The sequence below is a fragment of the Triplophysa dalaica genome, chromosome 1 (assembly GCF_015846415.1).
Source record: "Triplophysa dalaica isolate WHDGS20190420 chromosome 1, ASM1584641v1, whole genome shotgun sequence".
Lineage (NCBI taxonomy): Eukaryota > Metazoa > Chordata > Actinopteri > Cypriniformes > Nemacheilidae > Triplophysa > Triplophysa dalaica.
The window spans coordinates 15,837,209-15,860,271 of NC_079542.1; the positions used below are offsets into that span (position 1 = coordinate 15,837,209).

A 23,063-nucleotide genomic window follows, 5' to 3' on the forward strand; every position below is an offset into this window, starting at 1 on the left:
TTCACCAGACCAGAAAACAGCAAAGGAGAAACAGACCGACAACAGCCCCGTCATACAGCACATCTCAGGTGAAGTGGAAACCCCCTGTCTCGTTACAGTTCACTGGCTGTCAGAGCATGGCATACAGGGCGAGGAGTTTTATTTTTGGCATGGAAAAGGGGTAGGTCACCATGTCCTGTAGCTCTGTTCCACTAATCTTTCCCCCACCACACTCGATGCTGGAGCCTACAGACGCAAACTAATTCCCGCAGCAGAACTCGCACAGGTAAACTCCCCAAAATTGCACATTTCAGCTTTCATTAACAACGTGACTGTGACGTGCTAGTGGCTGACTGGTGCTTGGCTCTGTGTGAGAAATAAGGCCTCAGTTCAATGCGCTGACCAACACAAGAATCAAGTGCTATCAAAGTACATGCTTTTATACTATTGAACGCTGATTGAATTTGCATTGTTTTTTGACATATGCATATATACATAGAAAATGTATTGCATTTGCATATCTTGCTTTTGAAATAAACACATTTCAGTGTGCTTGAGCAGAACTGTAGCACTGACTGATTTATGTCTGTTTACAAACATTTTTCAGATCAGCACACCTCTCTTTACCAGCTTTACCTTGAGTCTAACAAATGCTCATGGCACAACCAACACACCTAGATTTGTCAAATTTTGTATTGGAATGCCATATACTGTACACAACCTTTTAGTTTCAAGTCTTTGCACTTTAAGTTTAGAGAGCCGAAGCCAAATAAGACAGACATGGCTCAGATATCAGTCAGCTACTTCTTTAGCAGTGATCTCAAAGGTCTCCGGTCCAAAGAAAAACATACTTGGAGAGATCAGTCTTACACAAGCCTCAGAGTTTAAACTTTGAAGTTTGTTCTCGGAGGTTGCTTTATTTGTTTAATGGTTGCTATCTAGACTAACAAACAAATATTGTGTAAAGGTTTTGCATAAAATATATAGGTTTTTGATATTGGATAATGAATGTGTGTCCGTGCTATTGTTCTGTGAGTAAGAATTATGTTTTCAAGCCTTATTGTGGTGGCAGGATGTGCAGTCTTTCAGTGAGCAGAAATAAAATGTAGAGCAGCTCACATTTCAGGGACAACACTGCTACAGGCACTAGAATACACACTGACCACAAAGTTGCTCAGAGACAGCCCAGCTGAAAAGAAAATACTTAAACCTCCATGAATTTCAATGCTAGTCCAGGCTGGTTTGATGGTTTGGATGGTGCAAGAGTATAAACCATTTGGACAGATAAACCATTTTAATTGAATTTTGCATTGCAATGTGTGTGACGGCTGGACATTATAAAGACCTTCTACGCCATGCTACAATTTTTTGTATAAAGTTGCAGAAAATGTAAAGTGACTTGAGACATTCACTTTTTTTACAGGGCGGTTTTATTAACTTTTTGTGGCAAATATATAAAAATGCATTATTTTATTCATGCAATCCTCACAGTCATTTATGAGATTGGGGTGTGTATTAAGATTAACTAAATGTTCTTCATTGTATGAGACAAAAATCTGGCAAAATCATAGTACAGTCAAACAGAAAAAAAAACATTCACTAAAAAGGTTGAACATTTTGTATAAAACATTGCTCTGTTACTTCTTTTCTGGACATAACCTACATATTTCTATCCTCTTTTAAAATGCAAATCCATTTTAAAAATTAATTGAAGCATTCTGTGCTCCCCAACATTTCACATTACATTAATGTGATTTAAAAAACCATCACAGACAAGTTTATTTCACTGATTCCCAGTATCTTCCAGACCTGATTCTGTATTAAATACTTACTGACGGTTGTGTTTTTCCAAACTAAACAGTCTGACAAGTGATTCAAGTGTATAGCTTGATAGAGTTAAAAAAAAAAACTGGATTTAAAGCTTCACATTATAATGTAATGTGTTATATAATGTAAGTAATAACCGGTAATATTGTGTGATAATGATGGAGATGATCACATTCTGTTATACATTTGTATAACGGCATCTTTTCGTTTTCCATCTTTGTGATTATCAGCCAGCTAAAGAGAGAAAAGATAAATACGTTATGCAAGAGATTACAGAGCAAGTATTTATTTTACATAAACTAAAAATAGACAGGAAACTAATGACTGAACATGGCCTACAGCATATGTGTCAAGTTAATCTAATTGTTTTTGTTATCAACATGCATAATAGTTCACCCCAAAAATATTTTTTCCATTATTTGTGCTACCCCATGTTCTTCATGACTCTTTCTTATGTGAAACATAAAATATATATATTATATGATGGAAGTCAATGATAGAGGTAATTTGGTTACTTAAATTCTTTAAAATACTTTCTTTTGTGTTCTGCAGAAGAAAGAAAGTCGTACAGGTTTTGAAAAACATGAGGTTGAGTAAATACATTTTTGGGTGAAGGTCAAATTCAGAATTGTTGAAGATTTTTTAATTAAGAAATTATGTTTAACATCAGATTGTCTTTAATGCAGGTGATAAAATGCTTATGGATTTAAGCTACGGTAGCCAGTCTAACCTGCTTTCACAGCAGTACCCTCCCCCTCTACTGCCCAAACCAGGGAGAGACAACATCCGTCTGCAAAAACTCCAAAAGAAAACAACTAAGAAGAAAGTCGGCTCATGCTCTCAGACACCCATCCCATTCCGGTCCAGCCTATCTCCAGTGAATGAAGCTAGTCCTGATCTAGAGCACAGTGACCACTCCACTCCTCCCAGGACTCCAGAAACCCCTCTCTTCAGAAGGACCCCTGACTCTCGATATTCTTCCACAAGCCCCTTCCACCACTACTCGAGTTCCCCATTTTTGTACTCTCCCAATAGCTCACACTACAGTTCCACACCAACACTGTCATACTACAGCCCTGCCCGATCCCTGGAGCATCAGATAGCACCACTATACACATGCTCATCGCTTCTTTTTGACGATGACACAGAGCAGACTGCTAATTCGTACACAGATGCACCACTTGAGATAGCATTCAGCCAAACGCTTCAATCCCAGCCTTTTGGAGAAGTGACTAGGTATGGGCCTTCAGAAGAACAGCTAAGTTATGGTGTGGATAACTATCAAGCCTCAGGGCAAACACAAGCTCCCACTTTGGCTCCAGTTCGAGCACCTGCTCCAAATGTGACATCATCCTTTTCATCTGCTCACCAGACAAGGGTGACACAGAGTCACATCATGAATGAAGAAAATAAGAATGTTACACCTGCACTGTCTACTCCCAAGCCTTTTGCAAATGATCACATTATGGAAATTGGCTCTGAGCATACACAATTTGGCACAGGCATGACTTCCACAGTGGAGAAAATACCTCTGTTTCCACAAACTAGGATTTTCACTCCAAAGACTTCATTATATGATGTATTAAAGCCACCTGTTCAGGACACATTAGCACGTGAGACAGCTTTTAAAGGACCGTCCATCGCAAAACAGGACCCAATAAATGCTCAACAGAATGCAGCGATGGCATATGAGGCTAAAGCGCCTTTAAGTCAACCAAACACACATACATACTCTGTTACAAAAAGAACTGAGGACAATCAAAGATTGTTTATATTAAACACCACTTCTTCATCCACAATGGAATCGATAGCATCTTCAAGAAACTACCTGGGACAGAAAACTCAGAATCACTGGCTCCAATCTTCCTCATCCATTAATGTGAAAAATCAAAGTGATGTAGTTGATAACAATGCTGTCCTTCCAAAAACTGCTGTGGATAAAATAAACTATTCCACTCCAAACGGTGTTGTTCAATTTGCCACAGGACTCAAACCATTTATTTCTGAGGCCTATTCTAAGGAATGTCACACACCAAAGATTTCTAAATGTGCAGTTTCATTATCCAAGACACTCGCTGAATCTAGCAATTTAAGCTCAAGGGAGTGTGAGATGCTTACATCTAAGGTTCCAGAGCAGCATTCAATGTCCAAAACGGAAACTTCAGAGCCCTATATAATAACACCAACTAATTCTGCTCCAAGTAATACAAAACAAGAAAAGCCCATGATTGCACCCTCCAGATCTTATACATCCATTACTCCTTTATATTGGTCACCAAGACCACCAGCACGTTTTGTGGGCAACCAGACACCACTTCAAAATGAACCCAATACCCCAAAACGAAAGTCAACATATTATGGATTGACACCTGCAGAATACACTGCGTATGGTGGATTCAAGGTCCATTCGCACCATGATCCTTCTGTATCTCAAGTACAAGAAGATTTGAAAAGTGCTTCTGTTTCCAAATGTTCTGCAACAGGATCTCAAGAAATATTCAATTTCAAATCTGATATCAAAAGTGAAGCATCATCTGATGTGCAAAAGCAAGTTTCAGAGGTTTTCCAACCTTCTGCGGCAGTTTCTTCCTCAAAGCTCGCAACAAAGATACCAGTTACTGACAATACTGAAACTCAAACTGTAAACAACACTGCCCAGGATAAACGAGTTAAAACTTCAAGCAAACAAGATTCAATACCTAGGGTGCCAAGGCCTCCAGCTCTAAATGCTGAAAATACACCTTTAGAAAAGACAGCAAACCCATCCAGTGTTGCTGTATCAGAAGCTTCAAGACCACCAATTTCAGCGGCTACAAACATCAACCCTTCATTCACAACAGAGGGGAAAAAAATGCCAGCTTATCCTTTTCCCATGGCACAATCAAATATTCCGAACTCAAATACAATCGAATTATTAAGACAGAATTTTTGGTCTATTCAAAACCTCCCACTGCAAACAGCTCAGTCAGGGTATGCACACAGATCTATATATCCAACCAAAAGGTCTAACTCTGCATCAGAGAAAACAATGAAGTCACTAGTTTCTCCAACTCCAGAGCGGAAAACCCAGGTATTTTTAGAAATGCACCAGCTTTACGATTCTACTATCCTTGCAAGCAGTGAACACACTACCATGAACATCAACAATGAACTCATTGAAGGTTTCACTGTGAAAAAAGACACATCAAACTCAACTAACAACTATTCTAAAATGCCCTGCGCCGACACCAGAAGTTACAACAAGATCCCTCCTGATATTAAACCTGGAGACCTCCCAAATCCAGAAGAACCTAAACCTTCAGCTCACTCAAGCTTAGGAACATCTAATTTTGCAGCCCCTTCCATGACAGACCTATCAAAACATGGAGTCTCAAATACATCGAATGCACCCAATACTGCAAGTTACACTAAATCAGATGTATCTAAACCTGCAGATTTGTTGAAAATAGACACAGCTCATCCAGGAGCAAATAAGTCTGCAGTTGTATCAAACGTATACCAAAAAACACCTCCTAACCTACAACATTTGTTAAACAGTGATGTAACTAAAAATCAGCAGATACAAAAACACGAAACGAGCCTGAAATCTATGCCTAGCCCTTCAAACACAACAACCAGACCACCTTCAGATGCACGTATTTCTTCTGAGAAACCTGTAGTTTTCTTACAGGCATCTAATAGTGAATCTCCAACCACCCTGTTGGCAATGGAAATATCTCTAATGCAAAACAAAAAAGAAGACTTGATGTCTCTTACTGGTGCCATAAAAGAGTCAAAACCACCTGTTTTAATGTCTGATTTAACATCAGACATTAAGAACTCTAATAACATGAGCGTTGCCAGCAAAACTGCAGCTAAACTTACAATTGACTCTAAATTGAAAAATTTAACAAAAGCACAAACAAATTCAACTTCACCTAGCAAACTACATGATAACAAACAAACCATACCCTTTAAATCTGATCCTCAGAAATCATTAATATTTTCAAATAACAAATCACATTTTATTTCCAAAGCTCAAAGTGCAGAACCTAACCTTGCTGCCATGCTTCTTAAAGTGGCCAAATCTCTATCACTCTCTTCATCTGAAGAATCAGGAACATCCCAAACTGCAGCAGTCAAAGAGTCAAGCATGGTTGTATCACATCTATCTGCTCAGGGTTCAAAAACCAACATCATCACTGATGATAAAGCCAAAGAATCAAAGTCTATCAGTGATGCCTCAAAATCTCAAGACTTTTCCAGAAATTCTTTCACCGCTGAGAGACAAAATGATGCTGTTGACACTGAGGTATCCAGTGAAAATAAAACCCACAAATCAGGCACAAATGACAAAGTTAGCAGTCAGACTTCTTCTCAATCTGCATCAGGGGATCACAAGACACAAAACGAACTAAAAGCTGCTCAGAAACCCAAAGGCCTAAAGGCCAAACTCAGCGGCTGGACAAAACTAAAAAAGCACATGGTGGTTGAACCAGAAGAACCTAGTTTTCCTGAGCCCGAAATTGAGAAAAACGGACAGAACGTAGATATAAAGACAATTGATAACAAGGAGTCTGCAGGTGTCACAGAAGAGATAGAGGGTCAAGATGTAGAGAAAAAGAAAGCAGAGCCCAGGGCATTAAAAATGTGGGATGCTGTACTTTTTCAAATGTTCTCCACGAAGGAAAACATAATGAAGCAGATACATGCCGACAAAACAGAGGAAGAGCAAAAAAATGTAGAAAAGGATCACCAAGTAGTTCCATCATTTGTCCACCGCCTGCCCATCCTTCTCTATAGCCCACGTTTTAATGCTCGGAAGCTGAAGGAGGCGGCTGCGAAGCCTCTCACCAAAATAGCCACGGCCTTTGAGAGAGGACTTATTAGTCGCAAACAGAAAGGTGAAGAGCCAAAGGACTTCAACAGAACAGCCAAAGGATTTGGGCCTCCTACAACAAAAACTACAGATGCTTGATTTTATAGTAGATAAGTTGATGTATATGTTGAATTATCCAATTGTAATGTTAGAATAAGCACTCACGCTTTAGTTGGTGCAACGGACTTTGAATTTAATTGAGCTTTCTTTAATTCAATCGCTGACGGACTCTAATCATGTATGCTATGTAGTGAGGTCTGCTGTGAGTAGTGCTGTACTGTAAAAGGATTGGTCAGCAGAAATCGAGGCCTAGTGCATTCCTACATTAAGAGGGCTACTGATGGGTGCAGCTGTTCAGGATGTGAACTGTGGAGAGTGAAAATGTAGACACGGTCTGACAACGTCATGGTGGGAATGATCAAAAAGGAAACTGGCTCAGAGAGAGGTGTGCCATGGGATGGATTTAAGGGTTAAGTTATCTCATGTCATCCGAGACGGGTCAGCCGAGCTGGCAGGCTAAGAATAGAGTGCCTTAGGGGCAATTCACATTTCGCGTCTAAAACTGCGCGGAAAACACGAGCCGCGGCGCTTTCTCTAGTCAAATGACATCCGGCTCACGCACGGCACACTGTAAAGTTGAACTTTCTCCAACTCGACGCAGCATCGACAAGCCTTAAAAAATGTTGCTCCCTATTTGCGTGCACCTGCCGCGTGTTTAGATTTAAAATAATGAAATTGCCCGCGCAAAAGACGCTATGTGTGAATCACCCCTTAGAATGTAAAGTTTAGACCCTCGTCAAAATAAGCTATTATGGGCTTTATAGGGAGGTATATACTGTAGGTATTTGAAAATAAGAAAATGAAATCATACTAAAACGGATCATTGTTTCATTATTATTGTTTAGAATAGTATAAGGTGTGTTCATTTACTAGATTGACATAAAAAAAGTTTGAGTGTTGACCCTTACTTTTTTCAAAGTTCTGCTAGTTCATCTGTTTATGTAGGTTATCTGTAGTAACAAAGATGATGTAACACTTTTTATTCATTTTAGTCTGGTTTGATAAAGCATTAACTCTGTTTGTGCAATAATGCACATGCTGTATGTATATCTTGTCATTTTGAAAAATATTTAAATAAAGAGAATACATTTCTTACTTGTTTTTCAGTTTTTGTCATCCTCAATGAAGACCTTCTCATACTTTCCATGCCCACTCACAACAAATTTGTATTTTTTCCCACCATATCCCTGTAATGGTAAAGATAAAAATACTGTATTAAACAAACAGATAAGGGAGAGGTGAGTATAACACAATACAGGAAGCCTAACACACATTTATATATGAAATAACAAGCTTTTTATTTCACAGTTGTTTAACTGATTAGTGTTAAGTGATGAGATGAGTTAGACAGTATGGTGTACCTTTCCATGTGGTTCGACTTGAGAGAATGTTTCTCCCATGTTCTCCCACATGGATTTTATGTTACGCACCTCTCCAGCCTTAACATCCTGAGATTGCACAAACACACACACACACATTCACAATATAAAATGTATCAATAATTAAATATAAAAAAATCTTAACATTAAATTGCAGATTATCAAGCGAGTTCATTTTTGTCATGGCAAAACGTCTGTTCTGGCTTTAAACACTAGATGGCATCAGAAAACAAAACAACATGCTTGTAACAGAAAAGATCTTACACTGCAGGTACTCTTCTATAGAACACTAACCATTTCACACATAGTGGTTACTGCAGTTGACAGCCACATTAACTCATCTAAGAAAGGCAAGTTTACAGTAAGCGTTATGTTTTTATTTAATGTTTTATTTTATTTTTGATTTGAAAATCTCTTTGTTAATGTTTGTTTTACAGTGCAGATCTTGTTGTGAATTCATAAAAGAACAATAAAATAATCACACAAAAAAACAAAAATATTCTGACTAAATAATGTAAATAAATGCATGCAGACAAAGGGCACACAAATATTCTGAAATCCTCAGTTCCAACTGCTCTCTGTGGTTCTATGACATCAAAAGACTTTAACCCAGCGGATCGTTTTGAAACCAATGTGAGAAACCAGCTGAGAAATTGAGAAACCACTGTAACCAATCCATTCAGAGTGAGATAAGAATTGTTTACCTTATTGGAAAGGATGAATAGAACAGCAGAAAGTGGAAAAAAGAGAACTAGAGGAAAAGAAGAAGATTCATCAGAAGAATGATGAAAAGCCAGAAAATGAAATTGAGGGAATTTTTGTTTAATTTCTGTCCACTCAGATTATTTTAAATTAGGACGATATTGTGGCTTCACTGTTCTAGTTTGTGTGAATAACAAGGAGAGACTTACTGTTGTGGAGGAGGGGCTTTTGCAGCTGACATCAGAGTTTCCCTTAACCCATTGGTTAATTAGATCTGCCACGCCCACCTTCATTCCCTCTGTGTCCTGAATCAGAGCCATAATGTTTCATTTTTTATTATTTATCAATTTCTATCGCTCTCTCTTTCTCTCTCTCTCTCTCTCTCTCTCTCTCTCTCTCTCTCAATCTCTCTCTCTCTCTCTCTCTCTCACTCACTCACTCACTCACTCACTCACTCACTCACTCACTCACTCACTCACATGCTGTGAATAGCATTGAAGCAAACCAGACTGATCAATCTGACTGAATGTAAGATCTATAAATTCATTCCATTTCTAAATCAAGGTAACGCCCCAGATAGCAAAGATCATTGATTTATTGTTGAATCAATGTTAATTTAACATTAATTCAACAATAAATCAACTACAGTATCTTATCCAAATATTGAGTGAATCACTGTGTTTGGGTGATCATTTCCACTGTTGCTATAACAAATATTATCACATCTATGTCAATAAATAGTGGATGATGTGACGACAATATACACCTTGGAGGGCGGGGTCTTTCCTGAAGTTTGATTCCAGGCTTCCCCTGCCTCAAACAGTGTCTTCCGAGCTGATACAGGTTCTTCTGGTGTCGGGACATCCATTAGTGGTTGCTTGGCTGCATTTCCTTCCTTACTGCTCTCCTGCACAAACATATACACAGGAACCACCTCCATATTAAAACAAGAAGCCCCTGACTGCAAAAGTGGGCTGAAAGGATATAATATATATATATTTATATTGGAGCATAAAAACTTATAAATGGCTAGAAACTTATGAGACAGCATATTTAAGGCAAGACAACCAAAACAGTCTTTAAAATAACAAAGAATTAGCAAGCAACTTTAATAAATGAAAAGAGGTGTTTCTATTGTAATCCTCACACACTGTGACTTTGTTGTGGGTATAAGCAGGTGTGGAACCGGTCTGTTAAAATCTGTACCAGGTGTGAATTAGTCATTAGAAATGAGCACCTATGTGAATCAAAACATAATATCAGAGACCATGTGATTATGTCACCAGCATCCACACACATGTGCCATGGGGCTTTACAATTTCTTGACTGATATGATTAGAAAAGAAAGGACAAGCTCAAAGCGAGGACCTCTGAAAGAATCCGCATGACTCAGAGAAAAGATGTCTGGACATGCTGAAAACACACAGTGAGATGTGAGGGAGTGGTAAACATCAGATCAGGTGCAGGTAAGCACTGGGTGGGGTAATTAAAGTTGCATGGATGTGTATGCCGTAGAAGACACACACACACACACAGACACAAGGTACAATTCAATGTAAATTCAGTTTTTAAGTACATGCAGAAAGTTGTAGACATAACAATACACAGGTATAAGGTATAATTCACCTCAACAGCATGGTTGTACTGCTCCACTCTGCAATCTAGTTTAGAGATGATGGTTGGAGGTTGGGTCTTCTTAATGCTGTTTCTGTTGTGAAACAAACAGTTGAAATCAGTTACTTAATCAGATACTGTTCTTTCAAGACAACACCATTCAAATGAACAACCGCATTATTTATATGATAGTGTAGTGTTGGGCACATAATAAATGCACAATGTAGCTGGGTATAGTTTCTCTTTAACTGCAGATTATTTTGTTGACTAGATAATAAACATAGACATATAATATTTATATTTGATATGTATGTCTACAGTATGTTAACTACACCGGCAAATGGCTATTTTTCATTGCCTAGTTAAATGAAGAGAGAGAGAGAGAGAGAGAGAGAGAGGAGGAAAGAGAGAAAGAAAGGGACGACATGTCATTTCATGTCTTGTCTGCCTGAGTGAAAGGTGAACAATTTCCCAAACAGCAAACAGTTGTCCCTGGTGAATGAATCAATGTTTCCTGTTCAGAGGCCGATCAAAGAGAAATACTGACAATCCAATTAATCTTTTTGACAGCAACCTTCAATGTATAATCATGGCTTGCATAAACAAAAATGAACCCATGATGTCATACAAAGACACCCCACAGCGAAACAGAAAAACAACTGTAGTGTAGTAGGCGGGGCGAGACCGTGGTTCGAGACCGGTGAGTAATTGTGATTGAGCGCCAGCTGTGCGCGCACCGGTCTCGAATCACGTAGGAGATCGGGAGCATATAAGAGAACGAGCGACCGGACCGTCGAAGAGAGAGGACCAGGCTTGAACATGTTTGTATTTGTTTTTGTTTTGTTCGGCGGCGGTCGGCCGTGAAGGGCCGCCGGCTGTTATTACTTTATTTAATGTTTAAATGTCTTCCGGTTCCCGTCTCCTTCCCTACCTTGAATCTCTCTACAACAACAATTACAAGTACACTCACCTTTTTTTAATAGACCGGTTTAGAGACTCGGTCCTCTCGGCGATCTGTAAATGAACAGTGAATACATTTAATTAGAAATATTTGATAACTTCAATTTTACTCTCTGAAAGGTACAGTTTATGAAATTAAGCGCAATCTAGCGCTAGGTTGCGAATTGCAACAAACGGTTCAGTCCACCACTCCTTCTCAAAGCAATACGGTGCCTGACAAAGGACTATAATGTTGTCACTATGACGTATTAACCAGTCACGCTCTGTAGAGCAGTTTGTCTGTTTAGGGCTACTGTAGAAACAATATGGTGAATTCCATGTAGGGGTACCCGTGGTGTATGTAGATATAAATAGCTCATTCTAATGTAATAATTCATAACGCTTCATTGTGTAAGATGTAGGCATGTATATTATATTGCATTTCAGTCAATAGATCTTCCAAAAAATGACATACTGGACCTTTAAGTGTAAAAATGCTTTAAGATATATTTTGCGTAATGTTGACAGGCAACATTGCAGAACACATGCAAGTGCAATTTTATTGGGCAACAGATGGTATTTGCAAAAGGCCATAATGTGTCAATGCAAAGTCATTATGTGTCAAGTTTAAAATTTAATTAATGGAGGCTTTTTATCCGGTCGCTTAGTCTTTGCTGATCATTTAAATCCTTGTGAATACTCTTTTGTTTCTTTCACAATTACGGTAATGGCCATAAAGGTTCAGTGTTGCCAAACAGGATGAGATGCATTTATTGCTAAAATAAATCATCCGGGCACCAACTTCCTGTGTGCTTTTATATGTTGCCAAACAATGTAAAGGCATAAGTGTCTATTATTTGTACTGTATGTGTAGGATGTGACCTGCACTTATGATTTGTGTAAGAAATACAGACAGGAGTCATAACAGCAGTTCAATTGCAGTTAAAGCATTACAAAGCAAAAGAGAGGTGCAGAAAATCACACAAACACACATTTTAATGTGTCATATACGGTCATGCACAAGCACAAAGTAAGCAACTCACCGAACTTGAACCTTCTGAGTGACACTCCTCACCCTCAGTCTGAAACCAGCAAGCAAAGACACACACACACACGCAAAGCACACACACACACAAAGCACCTCAGCAATGTTCAGTCCCCATTCTACCCAAACCCACACTGACATTGCAATGAAAAAGATGAAAACCCCACAAAGCAAAAGAAAAACACCAGAACTGAGCAGATGCCACATACACAAACATTTTAGATTTTACACTTTAAGTAGGACTTTTTGTTTTCGTTTCTGTGCTGTTAGGTTTACGTTTTTTTGTAGAGATTTGGTTCTCGGATGTTAAAACAATGAAAACCAACATGCATGAAATGCTTTTTATAAATCACATTAACTACTGTACTGTACATGCTGTTATTTTTGTTGCTCTATTTTGTAGGTTTTGGTAGCATTAGTGTCACAGATCAGCAGATCATAATGATACCGGGACAATAAACCAAACAAGCATTGCATTATTTTTTATCTGCTTTTTTAAATGCAGCAAATGTGAACATAATTCAAGGAATTGTTGTGTATTTAATGTAATTTTTCTGACATATTGTTGTGTCTAATGCTGATGATAACATCATTACATTTACCATGTAGGCGGGACTTTTGGGGCTGAGAGGACTGAAGGGCTCCTCTGGATCTCCGCTGGATATACTCAACCTCTTCAGCTTCTCCATCACATCCCTCCTCCTCCTATCTCTCCCCTCTTCTATCATCCTTCTCTGTACCTGATCTCCTGTATCTCTGGGCTGATGATTTTCTTCACTGCTCCTTACAAACACATCCTCGGACACACTAAATACCAAGGGATTAGGAAAAGGAATGCCATAAATCATTAACACAAGTAGCATGAATGACTATGAAGAATTTTTACTTTTTTGAGATTTGTACCTCTCTGATGTGCAGAGATCAGCCGAATCGACTGGAGAGTCCATGCTTCTTTGTGACCTAGGATTAAACAGGCTGAACTGAAGGACAGTTTGCTCTGAGGAAGTTATGAAATTCACCTGACGTGTCATTTCTCAACACACACTCTGTATGTGTAAAACATTGCAGTTACTTCTCAATCTCTGTTGAGAACATCACATTGACACATTCTTCTGATTCTGTGTTTTCATATTTTTTATGCTTATTGAAAGCAGACATTCAATAAGTGTGAAATTTCGCTACTACATGCGTTTACAACCCATGCTAGGAATGTATAACATTTCATTAAACAATGATTGTTGATGTTTTTCTGACTTGTTTTATCACAAAAAAACTGTGCATGCTTGTTTACCTTTTGCACGTTTCATTTATTTGCCTCCCGTCATGTCCATTAGTGCTGTTTAATCTCCCATTCTGTTGGAGGAGGATTGTGGAGGTAAAGGATATCTTCATCTCTGCCTTCTTATCCATACCCTTAGTGTTAAAAATATGTATGCTTTAACATGAAATGTATTATTTACTGTAGGTATCTTTGCGGTCTGGATGTGAAGGGGAATGGCTTCATGTGACATAACCAAACATTTTTAATAAGTTTATATATATTGGCTAGACCTATATGGGCTTTTAATATATAACTTCCCTTTTTCAGTAAATGCCATGAAACATAATTTTAAATTACATTAAGACATTTCGAAAACACAAAAATGTATTGCACTGGTCTACGTGCAAGTTTTATTAGTTGTTTTAACATGTTAAAACATCTTACCTTCTCATCCATTTCACATCTCTGGTTTTCTCTTCTCCAGGACTCATTGTCTTTCGTTCTTCCTGGATTCTCCTCCTCTTCACACCATCGCCTGAACTCTTTCTCTTTGTGAATGTTATTCATTATTTCTTTCTCTCTGACATCATCACCTTCATCGTCACCCTCATCTACATTTTTCTGATTTGAAAGGGGTGATCGGGTCTGTTTGAATGTGGTTGCGTCATACATGTCGTCTTCATTTTGATACAGTTTACTTTGAGCAGAGCTGGAACACAGTTGGACTTTCGAGTGATGGGATTCATTTAAATGTGGTTCAACATCCACTTGCGCCATTTGTCTCTGCTTTCGCCTACTCAGCTGTTGTGTCCAATCGCTGAAGCCTTCGTCCTCTTCAAAAGATTGTGGAGAACGTGGAACCAGATCGTTTTGACCCCTTAAAACAGTGAAACACATTCAGAATTACCTACTGATGCCAAAAACACAACAGCCTATACAACTTGATTTAGAATAGAACACAATATCCCTCTGCGATTGAACCCAAAAGAGCAGGTGCGGTCTTGACATGTACAGTATACACACATAAACTATCACACAGATGAATACACACACACAAAGAGTAAAACAGAGAAAGTGGGTGTGAGTCACACTCTAGGGATAATATTCCATGGAAACAAAACAAATAACACACTCTGGTATGGATTTGTTGAAAACAGTGGGGTGTTTTTCAGGTTTTTGATACTGACTGATTGTCCAGACTCTGTGCATTGTGCGGGGTGTCCTGCGGGGTCACATAGGATTGGGGCTCAGCAGAGGAACTGGCTCTTGTACGTCTTCTGCGTTCCCTCTCAATTTCTTCTGTATCCTCCAGACTGCGCTGAGCAGTGAGCCTGCATACAAAAAAGCAACTAATTCATAGCTTTCCTGTAGCTCAGTGGTTAGAACATTGTGCTAACAACGCCAAGGTAGTGGGCCAATATGAACGCCAATATGAATGTGGTTTACAACACCTGAACACTGTAGTTCAGCAAAGTTTCTCCGCATATTTTTCAATTCCACAATCTTCCTTGAGAGCATGGCTGCTATCTTATCATTGTGTCATTTGTAAAAACAAACTCTCCAATAAAACCATACAACATCATGCATGTATACACTATATATTTAATTTTATATACAGTAACTATTGTTTACTTTAACTTTATGTGAATCCATATAGGGCAATTTGTTGTTTATTGGAGGGCTAACCCAAAAAGTTTGGGAAAAATATGCTTTATAGATGATGAAAAACAGTGTCATCATAGGGCCCAGGACAAGCATCTGAATACAGCCCAGAATACAGTAAGACATGTTCAAGCTACACTGTACTCTGAGTCTGCTTTCTTTCAGATAACCTCATACAATCCTCCTCAGTAATAAATAATCATGATAATAATACTGTAGGGATAGGGATAAGGGTCATCTGACAGAAGGCAGGGTCAGGGTTGAACAGGAAGTCGGTTAAACTAGGACAGGAAGAGCAGGGTTGACAGGAAATGGTTGACTGACTTCCTTCATAGAGGTTGACATTACAAAAGCTAAACAAAATGCAACTGGCACAAATACCCCAACAGAGAAACAAAGGGAGCATGTCATTACAACATACTGTAGATCTAAATATAATTTTGCAAAATTTACCACAAGAGCACAGACCTCAGCTATTATTATTACTATTATTATTATTTTGCTTACTACAATTAAGTTACTACAATTTTGCTGACTAGAAAAGTCTTCTGTATGCCAATCCATTATAGCAATTAAAGATCTTAAAGGAGTAGTTCACTTCAAAATAAGCCCCAATTGACTTTCCGTAATAGGAATAAAAATGACTATGGTAATAAAAGTGAACTATTAATTTTCCATTTACACATCAGCACAACCAGAAGAAATAAAAAATTAAAGAGTACATAATATGTGATCATGAAAATTACATTTCATGCATTGTGTAATGTTGCCGTGATTGAAAGTATGCAGTCTGCCAAGTTTTTAATCCGAAGGTGAATGAATAACAAAGTTATTGGCTTGGAAAAAAGGGAGAGAATCACCCTGAATCACGCAAACGAGTCGTCCCTAGATTCACGAACCACCACAGTCCCGCCTACATTTTGCAAGGACTGCCCTCAAAAACTTCACTCTTCTCCCCCAATCACTGTAGCTCACGAGCCTCATTTGCAGTAGACCAATCATAGCAGACTAAGTTTCTGACCAATCACATCAGACTAGGCTAGTGGGAAGGAGGGGATTAGACAGATGAATTGCAGAACGAATCATTTGAGAGTCAGTCAAGAAGTAAGGTTAATAATAACTGCCTATTATTATGAAATAATAGTGTTCCTTTAGTCATGTCGTCCTTAAGTCTCTAGATTCTGTATATCGTCAGGAAGTCAACATTGAATGCAGTCCAATTCTTTAACCACTGATCAATTACAAAATTGATATTAATTTAGGGCGAATTAAATGTAACTACTATTTCCTTTGTAAAATTTTCATTCAACATGGCAAGTTGTGTTGAAAACAATCACATTTTCCTGCACAGTTTAGATGAGCTCCATGTCCTCGGGGCAGAGTGGGAGGGGCCTGTTTCTCTATCACAGCAGATTTAGAGCAGGGGCTGATCAGAGACACTACCATATGATGTCACCGCCCTTAGGAAAATTTCAGCAATAAAACAAGCTATTGAAGCCTGTCTTTGCCATTTCATATGATGTCATGAATTGAGTCACCATGTGCCGTGAGAGCCATCTGGAGAGGCTACGGGACAATGTTTTTAAATATAGACACATCCTGTAGGATGGACGTGTCTTATGACATGACTCACAACTTTGTGAAAACTCATTTAACCAACCCCTCCAACAACCTTCAAATCTTAGGTCTTAACATGTGTGCTTAATTGCCTCTCACTGTGTCCACCATACATTCTTAGACCTTTAAATGTATATCCGCTAAACAGCCTATGAGAACTTTAACCCCCCTTGCAAGCTCATGAAGAGCTGATAACACAGCAGAAAGAGTCCATGCTCCTTGTTTCCCTCTGTTTGACCCCTCACACTCAGCATATTTCTGTGGTCCCTGCTAAAAAATCTCTCTGTCCTTATGACTGTCCAGTGCTACACTGTTCTACCAGATAATAAATCACCACCATCAGCAAAATAAGAGTTAAAAGTCATGATTTAGGAATTAAATATTCACCAAATAAGATGCAGACTAGGAGTTTCATAATGAACTTTTGCAGTGTCGCTAATTCTAGTTTCCATTTAAAGAACACAATTCAAATCGTCGCAGACACAAACAAAGACACAAATAAAAACCACCTCACCTCTCAAGCTTCTGCAGTCTCTTTATGCTGGAATTTCGTCGCAGGATTGATGTGGACATGTTTGTGACTTCCACTGAAGCTTGACTAACTGAGAGCCCAGCAGCCTTGCTGTGACTGAAGAGACGTAAAATGTTTTTTAAAAGATATCAGAATGTGTGCTTCTCTTTCCCTTCCTGTGAGTTCTCTAAAGGGTGTGTGACTGTGCTCCCCTTCCCCTCCTCTCTCTCTCTCTCTCTCTCTCTCTCTTTATCTATCTCACGCTCTCCCCATGTGTTTTTCATTCAGAGCTTTGAAACTCTGATTCCTGTCTTTTCCAGTTCTTCCTTCCAATCAGCACAAAGCACGCTGGTCATGTGACAGTCCCTTGAGAAAGTAAGATGATACCACAAACACACACACACAGACACACACACACACACACACACGCACACACACACCCCTAATAGTATATGTTGTCAATCATGCAGTTGAGACTGCAACTCACAGCAGTGCAAACATATTCACATGCATTACCTTCCTGTTAAATAACTGCCAGAGATAATGCAGCAGTTATGTGGATAAATGGATCACTTGCCTTGATTACTATCATTTCATGTAAAATATGAATCATGGTCTTAGGAAAACAATAACATAACTATAATTAAAATCATTTTGGTAACTAGTGCACACTGGTGACTCAATGATGAATACATCACAAGTGTTTATGTCTGAAAACGAATGGTATTCAAGAAGAACACTTAAATGACAATACTGTGTCTCTCAGAGTTTCTCAACGTTTGAACCTTTGCATACAGCCTGCTTTACGTGGGTCCATCAAAATTCATAAACGGACACTTTGAGGATATCACATGCTAGTAAATGTAACCAGAAATTTGTGTCATTTGAAACCGGGCCTTATGTTAGACCTTAAGAATCGGCCACTAAGGAGGAGGGTCAGATAACTTAAAGGAACAGTTCACTCAAAATTAAAACTTCAGTTACCCAACCTGAAGTTTTTCCAAATCTGTCTTTGTTCTGATTAACAAAGAGAAAGAAATTAGTAAGAACGTTTGTAACCAAACAGGTCTTGGCCATCATTGACTACCATAGTAGGAACAATTTCTTAATGTATATTATTTTGTTCTGTTGAACAAAAATGTTCCTATACTAATGTATACAGATTTGGAACAACTGGAGGGTTAGTAAATGATGACAGATTTTTTAGGGGGTGAAACGTCCCTTTAAAGCACCTTGTTGACTTATTTAGAAAATTGCTTAGCAACCAGTGAAATGAGTGACTGAAACTAGTAGTTCCCTCTTGCCGTCTTTTCCTTCACCACACTTTCTTTCTTTCTTTCTTTCTTTCATACATGTGAAATTGGGGCAAATGTTTTATTAAAAAAAACACTTTGATTCACATGGGTGTTTATTAGTGAAATATATTTTTTACAATAATACTCTGTAACTTTTAACCCTTTTCAACCCTTACATCAAACCCCCCTGATACAAACCTTTTGTATTCAACTTATACCTATCAAAACTCTGAAGACTACAAGCATCAAGACAATCTAACTGTATACATCACTAAACAGAAATTTAAAATAGTTGAGGAAAGAAATGCTTTAGGCCTCGGACTCAAACATCTTCTTCCTGCCATCCATACCAGCCTTATCCTCAATGTTCTTACGCCAATCTCCCACCGCCTCCTTCTCCTGCAACATAAAGATCAAAATGTTTTAAAATTAAATGCCTTTTTTGTAGTTCTCTCATCGCTTTTACATAAAAACAATAATTTTGTTCTCGTACTTCAAAACTATCTACAGTAAATTCTATATATGCTTACACATATTCTTTAACAAGGTGTTAAAAGTGTAGTAACATGCACTCACCTCTTCCTTGACCTCTTTCTTGACTTGTTTCAGGTTGGCTCTCAGGTCCAGGGACACTTTGTGCTTAGAGCCCAGCAGCGCCTGCAGCATGGCATCAGCGGACATGCGCACTTTCTTCAAAACAGGCTTCTTGAATTTACCTTTCAGGTCCTGAACCTTGATCTTCAGATCCTCAATCTGCAAAGATCAAAACAAAACATATAAAAACAATTTGCTTTTTAAAAAACCAATAAATGATCTATAGGTCTCATAGAATAGAACATTTGTTTTACTGCTCAGTAAATACCTCCTTGTTAGATTTGACCACTTTGCTCTCCATATCGTATCTTTGTTCATCAACGACATCAATCAGATGGTGCATCTTCTTACACAGTTCCTTTACACAAAGACGCACAGAGACACAAAAACACTGTTAGTTATGTGTAAAGTTACATACTTAATACTGTACATGCTGTGTGCATTCATAATACACATGTGAGCTCACAAGAAAGAAAGCCATTTGTGTTCAAATCAACTAGAGTCAAATGTTATAATGGTATGTTTTTTTGGGTTATCTATTTCTTTAACGGTTAAGTATGGTAGTATTCTATATGTATGTATCAGTTTGTGTGTACCTGTAGTTCTTGCATGCTTCCAGGCAGTGAAAGTGCAGGGCAGTTCTCCTCCATGTATCTCTCTCTTTCCTGGTCGATCTCAGTCGCCTCTTCCTCTAAAAGTCCATGAGCAATCTGGAGCAACAAGCTCTGGAGCACACAAATAAAGAGAAGCACAGATAGTTGTCAGGCAATTTTAAGACACTTCAGGTCAGAACTTTATACTAGAGCTTATTGAGGAAAGAAATAAACTCACCTTCAAATGGTTTCTACGACTGGATGTCATCTTTTTTCTATAGAAAATACAGTAAACACATTATGTTTCAATACACTTAATGTAGTAAGTTCACTCTGTTGTACACTAGTCGTATTCTAGACTTGTCTTCCAGGCTAGTTAGGCTGGTCTGTGGGTTTTAGAGAGGTTTTGATCACTTTAAGGTGCACTTATAAAAATAAAGGTGCTTCACAATGCCTTCGAAGAACCATTTCTGTCAAGATGGTTCCATAAAGAACCTTTAACATTCTTTGAAGAACCATTGACTGAATGGTTCTTTGGGGAACCAAAAATGGTTCCTCTGGCATCACTGTAAAGAACATTTTAAGGACCTTACATTTTAAGAGTGTGGTCTGTTTGGTAGACAAATTGGCATGATTATAAAATGTGAAACAGAAAAGAGATATCATATAAAATATATCATGCAGATTTAATGTGCTTATATGTGTTAAACTAGTTTGTTCAATGAAGCTTGATAATAATTGTGTGAACTGAGAATGTAGATTGAGTGATGTGGTCGAGCATGCATTTATACAGTAGTCTGTGTTCATATGTGGTTACACACTTTCAACCACACAAAGTTGATGATGTAAATCAATACTTACTCAGACATCTTGCCGTTTCTTTGTGGCGACCCCTGTCAAGGTGAAGACTCCTGTGGGTGAAGGAGAAGAGAGATGTTGCCTTCAATCAACAGTAATGGGAATATGCATTCAGTCATCAGCCTTGGAGCAAGTCTAAATTTGGTCAATACAGTCTGTGTGAAAGGCAGGCCTCCTCTGAGGGAACTTGGGTATATGTAGAAGTGTGAATACCCACAGGAGTGTTAGGTGTTTAGATGTTTGAATTTGGGGAGCAGTTGTCTTATACTTTTGGTGTTCCTTTGTAGGAGGCAGAGACAGCTGGGAGAAGACCTGTTGCTGCCACCTTAGGAATCTCATCAGCTTCAAGGCCCAACAGCTGAAACCCCCATCAGTTTCAAAAATACTCTGCTAGCAAGCGACTATATTAGGCTTTTTGCCAAAAAAGAAAGGATTTTTGATTGAATGCTGCCTGAGCTGATAGACGTCTTTTATCTTTTTGGGATATAGAAACGAGTACTTAAAACATGAAGGAAATACGGACGTAAAGAGTGATATGCTTTTCAAATACAAAAATTGCTGAAGAACCAAAGAAGAAAGACTGCTTTGATGAAAAATGTAAAGAAATGAATGTGTGCTTTTGATGAGGTGCTTTGTAAAGTATGATCTTAGAAAATGAGTGAATATACTTACTCGATGTTTCACATCAATACTGAAAATATGAGCTTTAGAGATGGAATAATACACGTTTTAAGAAAAATCCAAAGTTATTTATGCTTATGTCTTCTAAACCTGTATGACTCTGAATGCTGACACTGCTTTTACAATTAACGTGAAAGGAGATTGATACTGTCATCATCTTTTCATCAAGCTATTTAGAATTGTAATAAAAGTAAATTACCGAAATATAATTTTGGGGTTAGCTGTTCCTTTAAATGAAAGCTTTCCAAAATTTGCAAAACGATAAATATTGCAATAAATAATTTGTCAAAACTGATGTTGATCACAACAATATTAAAACAGTTATATGTACTATAAAATGTTTTTCCACTATAATGATTCATTTAATGAACACTTATCTGAGCTGAAGTAATCTGATAATAGAACTGACATGATAACATACAATAGCATACGACTGTGAAGTTGACAGCAGTGTTTCAAATAAAATAATAAAATCGTTTAGCCGGTCAGCCTTTTTACTAGTAACAAACACTACTTTCAGACATGTCCAGGACTGCATGATTTTGCTGAGTAGCAGCTCAGCAAGAAGATCTTCTGTTATTAACAACTTAGCATCTCTAATGTTAGAGTGATCAAGTCTAGTGCTCTCAGTGATGAACAGAATAATGGAGAGACTCACCTTTCAGTTCACAGCAGGAGGTTCACAGGGGATGACAAAGAATGAGTGTGAGGCTATAGCATAAGATGGGTTTATATAGGCTTCCCAGATGGCTTCTTCGTTCTTTTTAAGGACGCAGATTTTTCTGTAAGCCAATGAGGTTTCCACACCCCCTCTCTCCCAAACACACATGTTGGAACTATTATTACGAAGACTCTCCATTAAGACTATTGATTTTGTGGTGAGCTAATGGTATTTTAGCCTTGTTAAACCACCAAAGAAATCTGTTGGCCTCTTTAGATCTTTATTTAAAATCATTCAGAACAGTCAGTTTATTTACCGGTTTGAATTGTGGGGACATCAGGGATATCCTAAAAATGTAGCAAATGTCAGGTTTTTCTATATTGTGAGAACAATTTTGTTTCCAAAACGTTGTACTGTAATCACACAAGATGCCAGTATATGCCAGATGCCACACAGTACAGTAAAGCCTCACAAGTATGGCCAATCCTTTAAACATAAATATTCATTATTCTATCTACATATACAATCAAAAATTACACATAGGCTAGATTTATATTTTTATGACATTAAAAACAAAAAAATGCATTTTCCTAAATTAAGGCATCCCCATCTTAAAGGAAGGTTGTCATATTTAGCATGTGAAGTCTTGTAAGTATACCCACTCAGAAAAAGAGAAATTAGTGCGAGGAGTGGATTTATTCACAAAAAATGACAAAGAAAACAAACATAAGGGTGAACAGAAAAAGTGAAGCGCTTCTAGTGACCCCGTTCACTGGGACAGTGGACAGAGTGGACATTCAAGGTCCAGTGTGACATGAGCCGGAACCCAGCATCTCTCCTCAGAAGGAGCTTGGTAGTCTAAACAGCATATATTGAAGATATTTCAATATATTTCAATGAATATTGAAGATATGGTCTAACACGATG

At 38.2% G+C, this 23,063-nt stretch overlaps 3 protein-coding genes across 5 annotated transcripts; 1 reads left to right on the plus strand and 2 right to left on the minus strand.

The window, feature by feature from the left end:
* Positions 1-1,434: 1,434 nt before the first annotated feature.
* On the minus strand, positions 1,435-17,708 carry lsp1b (lymphocyte specific protein 1 b). 3 transcript variants are annotated; one of them, XM_056752396.1, is made up of 15 exons: positions 17,458-17,708; positions 14,852-14,995; positions 14,109-14,541; positions 13,695-13,816; positions 13,307-13,363; positions 13,006-13,210; positions 12,402-12,440; positions 11,390-11,433; positions 10,432-10,513; positions 9,572-9,712; positions 9,015-9,110; positions 8,086-8,172; positions 7,821-7,911; positions 7,633-7,674; positions 1,435-2,040 (listed from the first exon to the last, which is right to left on the minus strand). In XM_056752396.1, exons 1-13 carry the CDS (start codon positions 17,514-17,516, stop codon positions 7,828-7,830), a joined length of 1,593 nt encoding a protein of 530 aa, XP_056608374.1. In that variant the 5' UTR covers positions 17,517-17,708; the 3' UTR covers positions 1,435-2,040; positions 7,633-7,674; positions 7,821-7,827. The 3 variants fall into 3 exon arrangements, with proteins under 3 accessions (XP_056608374.1, XP_056608366.1, XP_056608383.1); XM_056752388.1 differs by lacking the exon at positions 7,633-7,674; XM_056752405.1 differs by lacking the exons at positions 7,633-7,674; positions 12,402-12,440 and having other exon boundaries at positions 17,458-17,707.
* LOC130425923 (mucin-17) lies at positions 2,048-7,626 on the plus strand. Its single transcript, XM_056752376.1, has one exon. The coding sequence runs from the start codon at positions 2,501-2,503 to the stop codon at positions 6,761-6,763; it is 4,263 nt and encodes a 1,420-aa protein (XP_056608354.1). The 5' UTR covers positions 2,048-2,500; the 3' UTR covers positions 6,764-7,626.
* Positions 17,709-18,844: 1,136 nt separating the features above from the next.
* Positions 18,845-22,164, minus strand: tnni2b.1 (troponin I type 2b (skeletal, fast), tandem duplicate 1). Its single transcript, XM_056745097.1, has 7 exons — positions 22,134-22,164; positions 20,798-20,847; positions 20,175-20,211; positions 19,940-20,068; positions 19,612-19,701; positions 19,326-19,502; positions 18,845-19,148 (listed from the first exon to the last, which is right to left on the minus strand). The coding sequence occupies exons 2-7, from the start codon at positions 20,803-20,805 to the stop codon at positions 19,059-19,061; spliced, it is 531 nt and encodes a 176-aa protein (XP_056601075.1). The 5' UTR covers positions 20,806-20,847; positions 22,134-22,164; the 3' UTR covers positions 18,845-19,058.
* Positions 22,165-23,063: the final 899 nt, after the last annotated feature.

Excerpts from the sequence above, each read along its gene's own strand:
- tnni2b.1 (XM_056745097.1), bottom strand. Across the intron at positions 20,069-20,174 it reads GTCGTAGAAACCATTTGAAG|AGCTTGTTGCTCCAGATTGC; the intron begins GTGAGTTTATTT and ends TGTGTGCTCCAG. Across the intron at positions 19,503-19,611 it reads TGGTCAAATCTAACAAGGAG|ATTGAGGATCTGAAGATCAA; the intron begins GTATTTACTGAG and ends TGATCTTTGCAG.
- LOC130425923 (XM_056752376.1), top strand. The coding sequence starts at position 2,501 with ATGCTTATGGATTTAAGCTACGGTAGCCAGTCTAACCTGCTTTCACAG.
- lsp1b (XM_056752388.1), bottom strand. The coding sequence starts at position 17,516 with ATGTCCACATCAATCCTGCGACGAAATTCCAGCATAAAGAGACTGCAG. Across the intron at positions 12,441-13,005 it reads CCAAAAGTCCCGCCTACATG|ACTGAGGGTGAGGAGTGTCA; the intron begins GTAAATGTAATG and ends TGCTGGTTTCAG. Across the intron at positions 7,912-8,085 it reads AAGTCGAACCACATGGAAAG|GGATATGGTGGGAAAAAATA; the intron begins GTACACCATACT and ends TTACCATTACAG.